The following is a 16,465-nucleotide window of genomic DNA, read 5'->3' on the forward strand; positions in this document are numbered from 1 at the left end:
GACAATTAATAGTATGATTGGATCAGTATATTTTCATAGACATGTTTCAAAGCTTTGTTGTAAATAAACATCACTGGAAATACACTTTGCTTTTAGTTTGTTTGTACAATGATTATGCTTTGAAACAAGAAATTGTTTCTAACCCCCAGATGTGGGCTGTGAGGGTATTGGAGAGTTAGATGAAATGCAAGTTACACCCAGAGCAAACAGGCCAAATTCCACCCACTGTCCAACAGTGTCTGTACAATGGGTGAATCCCCAGAGAAAATAGTGCAAAGATTCCTTTTATTTCAAATGGATTTTGTCTCTGATTTCAGACTTGTATCTTTACCTCAAAGCTCAGTGAAGGATTTCCTTGTAGCAGCCTCTGCTTTCCTGACTGGAGAGAGGAGCCTGCTGAGCTGGCTTGGGAAAGGGCAGGTACCAAAAATTCCTTTGCCTTCTTCAGCCTAGGCAATTTTTTTAAATTTCTACCACTAAAAATTAATTTCCCAGGAGCTCCATGGCACCTGGGCAGCATCTGAATGATCTATGGTGGGAAGACAGAAAGCAGAGCAGTGGCTTTTGTTACACTGAAACATTTGCATAGCAGAGAAAGTTTGAGCTTTTGTGTTTTCAGAGCCTTTTCTTTGCCCTTGAAAAGACAATTCAGACTCCAAATATACATAACGATTTGACCCACTGCTTCATGGAAAAACACAGGTCTAGCACTGAACTTCCAGAAAATCAAAATAAAAATTCAGGGATGTCTTTTCAGCCCAGCAGCTGAAGATGACAGAGGTGTGAGCACAGAGCACACAGATTCCCTTGCCTGATCCAGTGGTCAGCTGCCACTGCTGCAGAGGACTTACAGATGGATTTGATTGAGATTTATTTGCAAACACACATCCTCCCCTCCTGGCAGCAGTCCTGGGACACTCACAGATCAGCCAAGGAGGAGCTGCCAGCACTGCCAGTCACACGGAGGAGATTAGCTCAAATGGACAATGCAGCCTCTCTGCAACTCCACAGCAGAGTACACGCTGCTGGGAGAAACAAGAGCATCCCTACAATGCTAACTGGCTCAAATCAAGATAAAGGCAAAATTTCACAGTGTGTGCAACTTGGGGTCCTTGCAATTTCACAAACTGCAGGTTCTCTTCCTGTCTTCCCCCCTCCACTGTACCATTTATCTAAAAATAAAGATTTTTAAGGACCTGACTCTAGAGAGTTATTTGTACAAAACTCCTCCCAGTACCACTGGATATATTTAACATTCATGCATTTTGTTAAAATGAGAAGAGAAAAAATAGATGTTAACATGTAAATACCTCAGCTAAAAAAGAGTTCTGGGAATCAGTAATCTACTATCAACTTTATTTTTAGCTTTGCCTGACTTAGTTTCATGCTGTTTGGGAAAAAAAACCCAGAAGTTCCTTCACCACCCATATACCCAGTGTTACACTGTACAATTTATAGCAACTCCAAATGGAAAAAACTTGCTCTTGTTTGTTTGCTGGAGAGACGATAAATATAGTCCCCATTTCTGGAGAATTAAAAACAACTATTCCTCTAAATCACTTCAATTTTTCTATTAGAATGTCTTTTCCCTTACTTATCTGAAAGTTGCAGCTTCTTTTTAAAAAGAATGATTAAAATGTTTTGTTTGAACACTCTGAAAATACCACACAGAATAAAATTGAAACATTTTATTCAGAAACACAGGAAAAACACACAAATATATAAGTGTAAAAATGATAAGTTATTATATAAAAATGTATTGGATAAACTCAGTATATTCAGGTGCAATTCTAGACAAAGGATTCACTAAAGTGAGCCCCTATAGAGTTTTCCTTCTATCTAAGGAAGAGAGCTTTGCTAACATTTTTAAAATTGACAGTAAGTATGGCCTTGTCATACTGTCTCATGAGTAGATGTTACAAGCTAAAATGGTCCCACTGGATTTACTGGAGAAATTTATGCAATGAATAATGTCCTAAATTAAATCTGACAGACCTTGAAATGAGAAATTAGAAAATGAAAGATATCATCTCTTTATACTTTGTAAAATAAGAGGCTCTTCGATGCTCATGCCAGCCATCCTTCCTGGTTCTGGAATTCTGTCTAGAAATGAAACACAGACAAAAATATTCTCATGCATCTGGAGGACCAAGGTTTGTTATCTTCTACTGTTACCAACTTTGATGCACAGTATCATCATAAGGAATTTAGGAAATTTTACAAATAAATGTTTCCATGCAGCTGTAGGAGATAAAAGCTTTATATTACTGAGATTAAATTTCAGACATCTTCCAACTCAGCTGTAGCAAATGAGGTAAAGAAACACCGTATTTGACACCTTTTATCAGATCCCCAGTCTGCTGGGATATTCATACATCTAAATAAACAAGATAATTTCTAAAGTGAAAAGCAAGCTAGATGTTAAATAAGAGATTTGGCAGGCTGAGTTTATGAATGGACTTGATTACCTGAATATGCAGCCTAATGAAAAGAGCTGAATAATTAGTATTTTAAACCCACTGCCTTCAGGTCTCAACTAACATACTACACAAACACATGCAGAAAGTAATTTCAGACTATATTTACTTAAAGGTTCAAAGCTTTAAAACTTCTATGTTTTTGTTCAGTTCTAAAAACAGCAATGTGCTGTTGTGTCTTATGATTGATCCCGAGTTCTGTAACTAACTGTGATCAATTAAATCTCCATGTGAAGTTACATTGGATTCAACAGGGCAGGATGACCCTGCATACAGAAGTTACTTTAAAAACATTTCTCCTAATTTTAAAACAATTGGTTTGTTTTAAAAATTGAGAAATTTCTGATAGGAATAATTGTTTTCTAACAATGAGGTAATTTATAGCAGTTTTGGTATGGAAATTTTGTTTCTTCAGCCCCCTCTTCTGGAAGAAGAAAAACATCATTGTCTCGGTGAATTAATTGTTAAAAAACTCTTAGTACTTCTCACCCTTTTTAGATGTCAGTAAAATCTCAGGCTTCATACTTTTGAAATTTTTGGATACAAACCAAACAGGAGAGTAATAAATTTTCACAGTAAAAGATGAAGCAATATGCCAAGCAGACTCTTTGAAGGACAAAGCTGGACCAATGAACCATTTCATTCTCTAGTTTAGGTGGTATTAATTGTAACCACTCCAAAAGCAGACCAGAAAAGGCAAGATTTAGCAGTGTTTATTACAGAGCAATGAACTTTGGGCTTAAGCTTTTGTGGCAAATAGGATATGAATTATGTCCTCAGAAGAAGCTTATGCCCACGTAAAGAACTGACAGCTAAAGCATTAAGAACTTTCTATAGAAATTAGGTTAGACCAGATAAGAAACAGAGATATGCATACTATTCAATATATTTTATTGAGAATTTAGGTTAAAATCTTGTACTGAATTCCCAATATAGCGAGACTGTCTCTAGCTGACCCTTTTCAGGTTTGTAATAATATAGGAGAATACCTATATTTGGTATATTGGCCAGTTGAACTTTTAGGGAAAAGGTAAAGCCATTTAGTGTCAGATGAAAGCACTCCTGGTACAGAGGAGGAGGTACACAGTGTCCAGCTGCATGGTTATGCTATTATAAGCATATCCATGGTTATGGATATAAGCATTATAATTATTATATGCACTATAATTATTATAATGATTATAAGCATTTCCATAGGAAATCTGGTCACAGATAAAAGTTCTGCAAAAATAACATTGCACACACCTTTTTGATTTCTCTCAGCAGCTGGTTTGCCAAGGTTCTGCTTTGGATAATTCAGCAAAGACACTTTTGGAAGAATATTCTGGGTACTTTCTTCTTTACCACCATATAAGAAATGAGAGAGAATTCCATACAGGAGAGGTCTGCTTAAGGGAGAAATTCACAAGTAGTCTGTAAAGTCTGTAAAATACTGAGCATTAAAAATACACCTTTCCCTCAGGACTTCTTAGATCTTAATATTTACTTCTACAATATGTATATATGTCTTTAATGACTTAAAACACATCCAAGTACCATTACATAAATAAGCACAGACCTAAGCTCCCGCTGAACACCAACACTGCCCTAAAAAGCTGACTAACAGACACTCTCCACTGAACTTCAGCTCCCTGGGCAGGTGTAGAGCTGGGGTGTGTTTAGCACAGGTCCACGTTCTCATCCAGTGATCAGAAGGATCCACACACTCACAACAGATCAGATTTTGGTGGGCTGTAGGCCAGTCCACCAGGGCACATCTCAAACTTGGCTCTTCCTAAGCTCCTGACAGGTTCAGACAGCACAAGCTACAGAGAATGCTGAACGTGTCTGAACCTGCTTCAGCCTCATGTAATTAATGCAGCTTTATTGGAGCACTCTGAATCTACATCTAATCTCACAGTAATCTTTCTATTGCTCCACACAGCAACTCACAGATATGTGAAGAGCAGATCTATTTTCTATAGAAAGCAGACTGTACTGGTAAGAGGGCAGTGCTTTGGTGCACAAGGGCACTGTCTGGAGAATGCCACCGTGCTGGCAGAATGCAGTGTTTGGAGTATGTCTGAAAATGGCCCATGTTTGGCATCCTGATGCTGAATCCAGCATATCAGAACACATGTGGGATCAGCCACATTTTAGCTGGTGAGAATAGCTATATGTGATTTAGAATTACACTAAAGAGAAAAATATACTGGCATACAGAATATACACAATACTGTGCATTCCAAAATGTCTTCTTACACTGATTTTCCACTTGCATCTTCAACTATATTCAGCTCTTTGGCAAGAAACTCTCTATCCAAGGGCACTTCAGGCTGGCCGGATTCTGGAAAACAAAATCCCTGAATCTTAACATCAGCAAGAAAAATGTCACCAATTAATGGAAGACTTCAAAAGATCATGAGAGCCCACACCTCCCTTTTAGACTATTAATAACTAACAGTGTATTGTAATTCCAGGGGACTCACTTAAGCATTAGTGATTCATAAAGGTGTAATTTACAATAGCACATTACAGGTTTTATTTTCACTCTTAAAGAATCTAAGACAAATATTAAAGAAGTTTAAAGTAAATATTAAATAATTATAAAGATGAATTAATCAGACAAACAACTCTTTCTCTAAACTACTACTCTCGGGCATGCCAAGAAATGTGAGTTTGCAGGCTGTTATCAAGTTTTCTTGCCCTTGCATCAACTACCGTGTCAAACAATTTACCTCAAGGGTAAAGGAGAAGAGAGCAAGTTTTTTTGAAAACTACTTCTTAATGCTGCAAGTAGAGCTGTGGAGAGGTTGTTTGTACCTGTTAGTTCCCAAGGGAAAACAAGATTATGCAGCTTGTCACACTTACTAATTCCATAATATCACTGGAATTATTCAACCAAACCATCACTGATTACACTGATTGCAGCGATGACACAAATCCATGGCCGGTACCTGCCGTCAGAACAGATGCTGTGTATTTGTACTTGTTGTACTCCAGGTACTCCCGAATGAGCTCGTTGATCAGGAGGTTCTCCCGGGACAGCGTCGGCCGCGGCTCGCTCCGGTCATCCAGGGCATTGAACACCTCAGCTCTGATCCTCGCTTTGATTTGGGCAAGAGCTCCTCTTTTTTCCAGTGTGTCCTTTAAAACTATCCCCATAAAAAGGCAAGTTAACTTAAAGCCAAAGGCATTCGAGCAGCAGCTTTAATTAGCCCCGATACAAACAGAGTTTTGGCTGTGCCGATAAGGTATCTGCACCTGCACACGTGCAGCACCCAGGCGCGCCAGATAAAACTGAGCCTTCAGAAAACTCACAAATACATTTTGGTTTTTTTAGTCGCAAGCACACATTCTGGCAATTTAAGAGATAGACTGTTACTGCACCAAGATGCGTTTAATACTGAAGCATACTGAAACACAGCCCACGGTATATGACGGGGGCAGCGCCAAGGGACGGGGGCCTCCATTAGCGCCCGCGGCAGCTCTGAGACCCATCCGGGAGGCCGCGGGAGGCCGATCCGCGCTCCTGCCTCCCGGCGAACCGAGACATCCCCGGCCCCAGCCCCGGCCCGACCTGCTTTGAGCTCCGCCACTGTCGCCATGGCCGCGCCGGGACCCGGATGGCGCCGTGCGCACTGCGCAGGCGCGGGGCCGGGCGGGAGCTCCGTGAGGGGAGAGCGCGGGTTCGGGAGCTCCGCGAGGGGAGAGCGCGGTTCGGGAGCTCCGTGAGGGGAGAGCGCGGGGCCGGGAGCTCCGTGAGGGGAGAGCGCGGGTTCGGGAGCTCCGTGAGGGGAGAGCGCGGGGCCGGGAGCTCTGCCAGGGGAGAGCGCGGGTTCGGGAGCTCCGTGAGGGGAGAGCGCGGGTTCGGGAGCTCCGTGAGGGGAGGGCGCGGGGCCGGCCCCTCAGGGAGCGGAGCCCCGCGGGATCCCTCTGCTGCCGGCGGGCCGGGTCGTGCCGGGATAGAATAACCAGCATCGGCAGCGCCTCGGAGCTGCCCGCGGAGCTGCCGCTCGGTGTGCAGCCCCTCCAGCTGCGCGGAGTGTCAGGGCTGGCACGCTTTCTCCTGTAATTTCAGAGCTTGGCAAAAATCGGGGAGGAAACACGGAAAATGAGCGAGAATTTCTTCCACGTGTGCAGCGGAGGAGTTTTGCACCGAGTCCCTGACAGATGCACTGTTGATTAAAAGGACTCGCCAAAGCTGAGCTTCTAATGAAAAGGTCTTGCCAAAATGTAACTGTATACGGGGTGTTTCGCAAGCCTGAGGATCCCTGGCGTGTCTGAAGGCTTGTGTGTGTGCTCCCTGTTGCTGGGATGAGTCAAGAGTGTTTATTCTGCCAATGCACTAAGTATTTCCCAAAGGAAATGCAGCTGGTGTGGGTGAACAAACTGGATTTGCTATTGTCTGCTGGGGCTTGAAGTTATCTTAGGCAATAAAGCCTAAGACAAGAGTTAGGTATGGGATTTGGAGAGGTTGTTAGGATTATTTTGTTTGCTTTTTACATTTCCTCTCAAATATTTATATGACAATCTTCCAAAGCATCTCTGGTGGAGGCCAATAAATAAAATTTAGGCAAATCAGAAGTGGTGGTGCAGTCGATGTGTTTCCGTGGGGCTGAAAGAAAAGTATCTTTCAGATACTTTTAAGTAGCTTACAAAAATATCTTGAGAAAAACATATTTGGGTAAAAAAATGTATATTTCTAGACACTCAACTTCATGCTTATTTACTGTCTTTTGCATGTAAAAATAAATGGAGTCATACTTCAACATTTATCTGTTCTCTTGCAATACCATAAAGATTTTTACATGATATGAATTAATGTTATGGGTTAAACTGACAAACTCGTAGGACTTCTGACACGCAACGCGTGTGGTTTAATCTTTCTGTGATGATTCTGCTCCATTCATCAATGCAGATGGAAGCTGGGTGGGCCAGACTCAGCTGCTGCTGCTCTTGGACCTGACACCCTGAGGATGTGGAATCCAGGGGACAGACCAGAAATATTGCAGCAGGATGGACAGTCTGCCACCACTAGTGCAGCTCTCAAAGTGCAGGTGAATAAAGAAGCAGTCTGTGATATATTCATTGTATGTGCGATGCCTGCTTTAAAGTTACACATTAAACAAACAAGATCTGTCTCTTTTTAACAACTTTGCCTGTTGCCATGAATGTCCTGGATGGACGAGAATATTTTAAATTGAGGTTTGTGTGATTAAAGATTTCAGATGTTACTGTAGAGTACTATGTAACCACCCTGCTATTTCCTGCAGCATGCAATGCCATTCCTACATATGTACCACCATACTCCAGCTGGTCTATTCTGGTACAGTAGTCAGGCCAGCTGACTGGATTTAACTGATGTGTTTCAAATAGGATGTGAAGACACCGTGAGACACAACCCAGTGCAACCACAGGGCTGTGCAGTTAGCTCAACTACTGCGTATTTTAATGCAAACCTGGTTGTGGATGAAGTTGTTTTGGTTCTGTTTGTGCTAGTCAACTTGAACTAGTTAAGGGCATTGAAACCAGTACAACTGGTTCGCGCTGAGAAGTGAGCTATTTGAAGGTGAGCTTAGGCTTTCCCTGGGGCCTTCCCCCAGGACCCCGCCTTGGCAAAGTCCCGCAGGGCCCGGGTGCCAGCGGGGCGGTGCGCTACCTCTCGGGCGACACGTGGGGCCAGAGCGGTGCCACAGCGAGGGAGATACCGTCATGGCCAGCCCGGGGGCAGGTGCGGTGCGAGGTGCGGTGCGAGGTGCGGTCCGGACGGGGGAAGAGATTCCGCCCCGGTACGCTGCCGGGGGCGCGGGGCCATTTCTGCGTTGAACGAAGGCACGCGTCAGGCTCCGGCCGAGGCTCCCGGGCCCGTCGCCCGCGCTGGTGCGGAGGCGTTGGTGCCCGCGGGTCGCGCCCGGGCCGGCGCTGCGGGCGCAGCCCGGTGCCCGCACGCGGCGCTGCCGGCCGCCCCCGCCCCGCCGAGCGGGGCTGCGCAGCGCGGGCGGCGGCGGCCCCGGCTCGGCATCCCCGTGACGCGGAGCCAATCAGGGCTCCGAGTGGCGCCGCCGGCCCGGCCCGGCCCCGCCCGCCGCCGCTCGGGCCGGAGAGCTGCGGACGGGGAAGCGCTGCCGCGGGAGCCCGCGGTCGCCTCGCCGCGCTCCATGGGGATCGAGAGCCTCTGCAGCGCGGACGCCTCCGAGCCCTTCTGGGTGAGCGGCGGGATGGGGCCGCGGCGGCTCGGCTCGGCTCGGCGGCGGCTGCCGGTGTCAGCACGGAGGGATGGCGGGGAACCGGGTGGGGCTTGGGTGGTGACGGAGCCCGAGGGGGCTGCGCCCGGCAGCGGGGCAGCGGGAGCCTGGGCGCCGGCGCTCCCCGGGCAGAGCGCGGGGCCCGCGGTGCGCCCCGGCCGTGCGCGGCGGGAGCACCGGCGGGAGCGGCCGCGGGCCGGCGGGGCCGTGCCGGGCCGGGCCGGCGGCTCGTGGTCTCCGCCTGGGCGCTATGTCCCCAGGGCCGGGTCGCGGAGCCTCCTGTGCGGGATTTCCGGCAGGGAGATGCTTGGAGAGCAAGGGCGAGGGGTGCCTGCCCAGCGCTGGAACGAGCGGCCGGAGCAGGGCTGTGCCCACGCCTTTGGCCGCTCGGCTGCGTTACCCGGGGGTAACAACAATAACGGTGTCCCACGGCTGCCGGCACACGAGGGCGGCCGCAGGAGGCCGCGGACCAGCGCGTTCTGCAGCTTTATCGCACGTTTGTGCAGCAGCATTTTCGCTCTTCCTCAACGAAGAGTGGTGAGCGCAGGTGCTGTGCTGGGCTGGAAGGCAGCTGTGCACAGGTGGGCCATGTGGGGACATTGCGCTGGGGTCCTGCTCAGCTGAGACACGGCATCCTGTGCGGGTCCGGCAGCAGCGAGGCACCTGGGACAGCAGGACCGGAGTGAAAATTCATCTCGGGAGCAAACTGGTTGTATGTAGGTTGCGTGGAGGAAGGGAAGAGCTGGAAGTTAGGAAAATAAATGTGGAGTGAGAGCTACTGAAGTCTGCATAGGGAAGAGAGAACTATTGTGTATTCATCAGATGTTTGCCAAATAGTTTTAAGCTAATGAGTTGCTTACTAGTGAAAAAATAAAATAGAATCAGATGTCTTAATAGATACAATTGTACTATTTATCTCAAGAACCATTAGGATATTACTGAGTAGATATTTTTAAAATAATCAAGACCAAGACAATTAGTTTTTTCCAGCTGATCAAAAGTGACTTTGCTAACTTGCTTTTATATTGCTTATACTAATATCTCTTTTCTGCTACTTCTCAGGTTTTTCAGAACTGTCTAAATTATGAGTTGTCATTATACTTTTTTTTTTTTCTCTTTCCTCGAATGAGACTTTTCATTTGAAGGGCTTAAGAGAACACATGTTTCAGAATGAGTTTTTGGAAAAACTGACTTGAGTAGTAGGATTGTGAAAAAGAGCTGCCAGTTCATTCTTTGAGTTGTGGAATTGTAACTTGAGGTAGACAAAAGCATTACACAGATGAAGTTGGAAGCAACCAGTTTATATAGGATTTTTGGCAGCAGATTCTTTTATTAGGAGAACTGTTCTCATGTGTGTTACAGCAATTTCTGGTATTTCTGTAAAACAACTCAATACATTTTTTTCCACTAGTTGCATTGATTCCCAATATTTTGGGATTCATCATCCTTCTCGAAATCACATGGAGCCTGCCTTTCATTTCTTCCAGCTAAGGATCCCACATCCTGTGGGTATGGTTGTTTGATTTCTGGGTTCTGATCCTGCAAAGGAATAATTGTGCATTTGAGTGAGGGCTTGATGTGCCTGGAAAAGTCTTCCTTCATGCTGAACTTGTCTTCATAAGGAACAGTCTATTTGCACTTTGTTGCATCATTCCCAGTAGGGCAGAGTAGAAATGCCAGTTTGGGTGCTTATGGGCACTCTGGCTGCTGCTTTTTCTGACATTCCCGTTATTGCTGCTCTTTAATGCTGAAGTTTTAGTGTATTTTCAGAAATTGTCTCTGTATATGCAGTGTTTACTGGACTTGTAGGTATGTCCTGTGGTTGGGCCGCTGTTCTTCCTGGCTCCTGGACTGCATTCTCGCGCTCCGCAGAGCTGGGTGATAGCTGGATACACAGTGGCACGTGTTACTGTGTTCTTGTGGTGGCTGCATCAGCTCGTTTGCTTGGTTCTGAAGCCCTGCTAGTGGAGCAGAGGGATTTCTCAGCTTCAAGGAGGTGATGTGTTTTCTGGTGGGCAACTCACTTTTAAATTGTGGGGTAGACTGTGGCTGAAAGGACCTAATGGACCCTTAAAACTGTATGCTAATCTTCTTAGGCTTTGCTGACCAGGATTTTTCTTGTTTGCACGCCCAAGGAATGTTATTGTTGAAAGTTCTTGTCTGAGAATTAAACAGATTGGTTTTATTTAGTACTTACTCCGAGAGGTCAGGAACCTAAGGAAGACTGCCATCTTCTTCACTCCGTTATTTCTTCTTTCTCACTGTCTAACCTGTCTCTGTGTCCCTACTTACTGCAACACAGCAACAAGTTGTTGGGAGTCCTGTTAGGAAGGGTGGGTACTAACAAATCTTGTAGCTACCACTTCACTCTAATTTCAGTTCTGCTGTTTCTAAGACTTGCCTTTTACAACTTTCCCAAAACCCTCTGAATTTAAAGATTCCCACATTACACAGTATGTTAACTGTCCAATCAGATTTTTCTGCATATAGTTCTTTTATAGAACTTTACTGCATCTTGCTTCCTTTAGACTCCCTTTTTGGACAAGTGCAGTTAATCCTTGCTTGCTCTACCATCACTGAGTGTCTTGGAATGGATATTCCAACCATAATATAAGGAAAGGTACATCTGTGCAAGATGAAGTTACTATTTACTGATAGTTGTTGACAACAATAAAAGCTTGAAAAATCGCAGTGCACTGCTTGCATTCCAGTCCAGTGAATTTAAGGGCCTGTTCAAGCTGTAAAACTTTGTGACCTGACACACTGAGATAGCTTAGGCTAGAATATCCCTGCTGTCTGTGCACAGCCTACCTTGTTTCAATAGCAGCACACAAAAAGGCAGAGGTAAAGCAGGGTGAGGAGCAGTGTGGTTCCAGGTAAGCAGGATAAGTGTCACAGCAGATGTAGAACTGTACACTTTGGCCTCCTGACCTGCCTGTCTGGAGATATTCACACATGCATAGTTGGTGCATGTGCATTTTGGAATAATCTGCTGGCTTTTCTTTGAATAAAATCTTGGTTTCAGTGTTTTTCAGAGCTTGTAAACTCTGCAGTATCATGCTTAGAGAAGTCTTTTCATGTTTGAAATTGCTAAAGGAAGAGGTTAACGGTTTTTGTGACACTTTGAGATTTCAAAGCTCTCAATAGGGCTTCATGAAAAAGAAGTGGGAAATATGCCTCTGAAACTTTTGAGTTTCTTGCCAATACTTAAGGGAATGTGACATAAATGGTTTATATAAATATAAATTCCTGTTGTGTTGTTCACAGGCAGACACTTTGTTTTTTAAAGTTAATTTCGATATAAGTTCTTTATTTCAGTGGAAATTTAGCAGAATTTTTTTCCCACAGTTTTCTAGTTGGGCTTTTCATTGTTGAGAAATGATTGAAAGTGAGTAATTGCATTCACTTCAAGGAGAAAAGCAAGTTTTCAGCTTCTCTGTTTTGTTTTGAAAACTAGAGTCCTGTAATGATTCAAGCTGTAAACCCTGGCCTGTTTCTTCCCTGTTTGTTCAGAAAGCTTTTGTGAAGCCTCTTCACTGTTAGTAAAGAAGTGGTATCCACACACTGTGCCAGGTTTAGCTCTTTTTGTGTGAAAACAAACTACAGAAGAACAGACTGGGTTGAGTGAAGGTGAGGCAGAGCCTCATACACAAAATCTAGGGACCAACTTGGAGGGATTGGGCTTTGCTTCCTTTGCCATTGTGTAGAGTTCTGTCTGAGGCTTTTGGGCATATTTGACTGCCTAAAAAAAAGTATTTTGTTATTTTTTGTCTAAGATGTTATGTTTTGTATTTGGTTGACTTTGTTGTTGTGGGAGAGATCCATAATGTAACTCGATAGAATTTTATTAAGAAAAAAAAAGTATTAATATTCTTTAATGCATTGCAATTATTAACTGACATGGGTGAAGTGATACTGTGTGACACAAACAGCTGCTGTGCTTATGTTATTTATGAAGACACTGGTAGTTTTACCGAAATAGACTTCTGAAGAAAAACCAGTCTTCTTATGTAAGGAGCAATTTCATGTTCTGAAGATCTGTGGCTTATCAGATAGGCAGTAAATTGGCACGCTCTTGGAACCCTGCAGCTCTTGCACCGGAAGATTATGTCCTCAGTGCTTGTTCAGTGTGTTTGTGGCAAAGCTAGGGAGGGACCTGGAGGTGCTGTGGGAGGGTATGGGTGAACTTGATAAAAGCCAAGAGTTTAGTCTCTGCTAAAGAGTGTGCAGATGACAAAACTGCATATATTCGCTGACACAGGAAGGTCATATGTGCACAGCATTTGGAACAGAGGAGTAGCAGAGTGATAAACAAGGAAACTTTTACACAAAATGGTGTTTTATTGTGATTGACAGCAGATTGCATGATTCTTATGCCTAGGCTGTTGTGTTTTTTAGCAACGAAAGCCAGAGGGTTATTTATCAGCTTTCTTACATTTATGAACAAGGGTGGTCTAAATGTGCATAGAAAAATTAAACTTAGATTAGGAATGAAACTGATATCCCTTGATCCAGAATAGATCAATTTAAGGGAAAAACAGGGAAATTAAGCCTGATAATCTTCTGTTGATGGGGATTTTCTGAACAGATCATCTGCCACTCTACAGCTGGCAATTAAGAATTGCTCAGAAAAGTTAAATGCCTGAGTAACTTGTGCCATTTCATGCAATTACAGTGCAGTTTACATTGAAACACTGTGCTATACTGGGACCCAGTGAAGGTCAGCCAGGGTTGGCTGAAGTCACTCTGGGTCACTTCTCTAAAAAGCCTACTGCTGGGTACTGACCTTTAGCTTACTTTTAATAGAGTCAGAATTCCTTGCATTACTGGTTTCTCACTCTTTGCACCTGTGGTACCTTCAGATACAGTTTATCCCAACTTAAGCTGTTACCTTAGTCCCTTGGTAAGATTATTACCCAGGTGTGTTCAAACTTCTCTGTGATTTGAACTCAAGGTACAGGCTGTTGCATTACTAAGCAGAAGCCCTGTGTTTGCTGCAAGGAGATGAGAGCAGGAATCTTTTTCTTGTGTCCTTTTAGGTAACAGTGATTTCAGTGAAAAACTTTGCAGAAAGGTAAAAACCATCTTTAGGTTCTGAAACTAGATGTTGTAAATATTTTATTGTCGAGTGGCTAAATGTTTTGTCATGGTACTTGCAGATATGGCAGGGTATGGAAATGCAGCATCTGTAGAGAGAGGCTAAATTTTAATTTTGCAAGTTCTAATATAATCTGTTATACATTTCTCTGACACAAAAAAACAGCCATTGTTTGGTGGCTTTCAGCTTCTTAGGTTACAAAGCTCAGCTCTTGTAAATGCCACAGCTGCAGGTGCTCCTTTCTCTGGCAATTTGTTAGCACCTGCTTCTTATTTTAGGCTAAAAGGAATAAAAAAGAAAAATATGCTTTTTTTTCCTTGGAATTTAACACACAGTTCCAGCTGATGCAGTGCTTCTGTAATAAAGGAGCTCAACTTTATGTAAATGCTAGGAAATACTCATGTATGTATTTGGGACAAGGAGGTACAGACAACTGATTTAAGTTCAGTTTCAGGATTTAAGGACTAGTTATTGGAAGGTAGAGGCTTTTTCTTGTCTGTGTTAAGAAGTCGAATCAGCATTATGTAAGTAATTACTGTTGAGAACTTAAACCATTAAAACCATTTATAACTTGCTAAAACCATTTCTAATAGAAAACATTATGAGAAATTAAGGGCATTTTCTTGTTACTAGAAACACTGGTGTCTCCCTCCCCTAAATATTCTTTATATACATGATAAAAAAATTTAGGACCCTTGTTTGTTATGTGATTATTATATTTTGTAACTTTTCCACCTCTTGCTCTAACAATCTTGTCTTTGACAACATTAAGATGCTTCAAGAATAAAGCTTAGGTTTCAGAATTTGAAGTGAAGGAGAGGCATGATGTCTTCCCTTTTCTGAGGTCACAGTCTGCACAGGGTATCTTGGGAAGCTGGGCTAGAAAACTTTTGTAGGGATTCTGGAGTACTTTTCTTGTACGAATATCTGTTGCTTGTCTTACCAACCTGTCACTCCCTGTGATGAAGGCTGAGCAGTGAGCACAGCAGAGCAGATCTGATGCTGGTGAAGATTGTGCCATGGTCGTGCTTGTTTAGGCTCCATTCTAAACATGCTCTTAGAGAAATGGTGAGCCTCAGCACAGGTTTCATGATCCGACTCCAAAACGTGAATGGCAGAACAAAGATGGCATATCAGGTGTCAGGGGCTTTTTTAAGCAGGGTCAGAGCTCCTTCAAAGCAGCCTTAAAGAGAGAGGTCCTGTTCTGCACTTCCCTTACCCCCCTTCCTCTTGGGCACTGATGCAGCTCCTCTGAAGATGTAGGCTCAGTCAGATCTGCCAAATCTCCTGTCTGGGGAGAGGCAAGAAATTTGCTGTCCTAGATAGATGAGGCCATTGGCTTTTAGCCTACACAGAGAGAGTGGTTCAGTCAGCTCATGGTTTTATAGGTGCTACCCTGGGAAATTTTTCAGTCCTGTATCTAGAGCTAGCAGATTGTAAGACTTCCTATTTCAGTGAGAAAGTGATGATACTATTAGAGTGAAAGTTGTCAGCTGCAATTACAGTGTTAATACCTGAGAGAGCTAATTACTTTCACTCAATTAAGTGTAAACATTGCATTAAACAGAAAGTCTTTTTTATTGTTGGGAAGATAAGATTGAGAAACTTTATCTTGGTATTACAAGGGAAGTGGTTCTTACCTGTGGGTGATATTGAAGTAGTGGGTACACAATGTCAGTGTCAAACTCCATTTGAAGGAGTAAAAGTTGACCATTATGTTAAGATTCCAGTGTGCTTTTGTATTTTCATTTTTTACATAACTGAGTGGTAGTGTTTTAAGTCACTTTTCAATCACAATTTGGTTCATGCAGGTGGATTTAACAGTGTGGCTGGCAGCCTGCATCTCTAGCACACTTGCACACAGCAGGCATGAAACCAAGCAATTTGGGTCTCTCCATTTCTGCCAGTGAGAATTCTAAAATGTGCTGTGGGTCAAGTGGGATTATTGATGTGAGAACAAGCAACTCCTGGCTGCTCACTTGACAGCCTTTCCTGGCTGCCAGGAGAGGCAGCCAGCATCAAATACTGTTATTTCTCAGATCAGCCATGCAAGAGGCGTGCAACTGTCCTTGCTCTGTCTTCCCTCAGCAAAGGCAGAATAACTGGCCTTTTGTGTTGCAACTTTGTCTTACAATTCTACTGCCAATGCTTTTTATCTTGCCTGTTCCTGAAATTTTACACAGAAGTTAATATAGGTCTTAATTTTCCTAGGTTTTATGCACTGTTAAGTAAGTGGTTTACCTGTGAATGAATCCACTTGATTCTGGGGAATGCCAAGCATTTTTGTGCCCTCCTTGTAGACAGAGGGTTTCATTTCAGATGTGATAGGAAGCTTTTTTGTGCCATGAAAGAAAACATGCTACAGGGTACTAGAACTGTGGACTGGTATTTTTGAACCATAGTGCTGATGATAGAAATGAAAACTGAGAAATAGGTCAGGTAAAATTAAAAATACCCATCTGCTATTCTGGGAAACTTTAAAATTGTTAAGGAATTTTTGAAAAGAAAAAAACCAACCTGAAACTATTTAACATCCAAGTTATGGTTCTTCTGGACTACACTAACACTAAGCCAACAGTGTATCTCTGCCAGCATCTACCAAGAAAGGAACAAGGATCAGACTGACTCTTCTCCAGTGGGTTCCTGCAGTCACAGCTTAAAAT

The 16,465-nt window shown here is 43.6% G+C and overlaps 2 protein-coding genes and 1 long non-coding RNA gene across 6 annotated transcripts in view; 2 read left to right on the forward strand and 1 right to left on the reverse strand.

The window, feature by feature from the left end:
• Positions 1-1,673: 1,673 nt before the first annotated feature.
• Positions 1,674-6,087, reverse strand: CEP20 (centrosomal protein 20). 3 transcript variants are annotated; one of them, XM_021539666.2, is made up of 5 exons: positions 6,037-6,087; positions 5,414-5,611; positions 4,719-4,803; positions 3,723-3,862; positions 1,674-2,103 (listed from the first exon to the last, which is right to left on the reverse strand). In XM_021539666.2, exons 1-5 carry the CDS (start codon positions 6,062-6,064, stop codon positions 2,027-2,029), a joined length of 528 nt encoding a protein of 175 aa, XP_021395341.1. In that variant the 5' UTR covers positions 6,065-6,087; the 3' UTR covers positions 1,674-2,026. The 3 variants fall into 3 exon arrangements, with proteins under 3 accessions (XP_021395341.1, XP_021395340.1, XP_021395344.1); XM_021539665.3 differs by having other exon boundaries at positions 2,010-3,862; XM_021539669.3 differs by lacking the exons at positions 1,674-2,103; positions 3,723-3,862 and having other exon boundaries at positions 3,869-4,803.
• Positions 6,088-6,227: 140 nt separating this feature from the next.
• On the forward strand, positions 6,228-7,547 carry LOC116184160 (uncharacterized). The gene is made up of 2 exons (XR_004148906.2): positions 6,228-6,679; positions 7,378-7,547. It is a non-coding gene; the product is annotated as an uncharacterized LOC116184160 (long non-coding RNA).
• Positions 7,548-8,534: 987 nt separating this feature from the next.
• The window catches only part of ABCC1 (ATP binding cassette subfamily C member 1 (ABCC1 blood group)), a 47,106-nt gene continuing 39,175 nt past the window's right edge, over positions 8,535-16,465 (forward strand). For both annotated transcript variants that reach the window (XM_021539818.2, XM_077786852.1), the window contains exon 1: positions 8,535-8,665. In XM_021539818.2, coding sequence (XP_021395493.2) covers positions 8,618-8,665 — 48 coding nt within the window. In that variant the 5' untranslated portion in view covers positions 8,535-8,617. The remainder of the gene's footprint in view (positions 8,666-16,465) is intronic.

The sequence above is a fragment of the Lonchura striata genome, chromosome 16, assembly GCF_046129695.1.
Source record: "Lonchura striata isolate bLonStr1 chromosome 16, bLonStr1.mat, whole genome shotgun sequence".
NCBI classification, from domain to species: Eukaryota; Metazoa; Chordata; class Aves; order Passeriformes; family Estrildidae; genus Lonchura; species Lonchura striata.

Excerpts from the sequence above, each read along its gene's own strand:
- CEP20 (XM_021539665.3), bottom strand. The coding sequence starts at position 6,064 with ATGGCGACAGTGGCGGAGCTCAAAGCAG. Across the intron at positions 5,612-6,036 it reads AGTGGCGGAGCTCAAAGCAG|TTTTAAAGGACACACTGGAA; the intron begins GTCGGGCCGGGG and ends TTATGGGGATAG. Across the intron at positions 3,863-4,718 it reads GATGCAAGTGGAAAATCAGT|ACCTCTCCTGTATGGAATTC; the intron begins GTAAGAAGACAT and ends TCCCTTAAGCAG.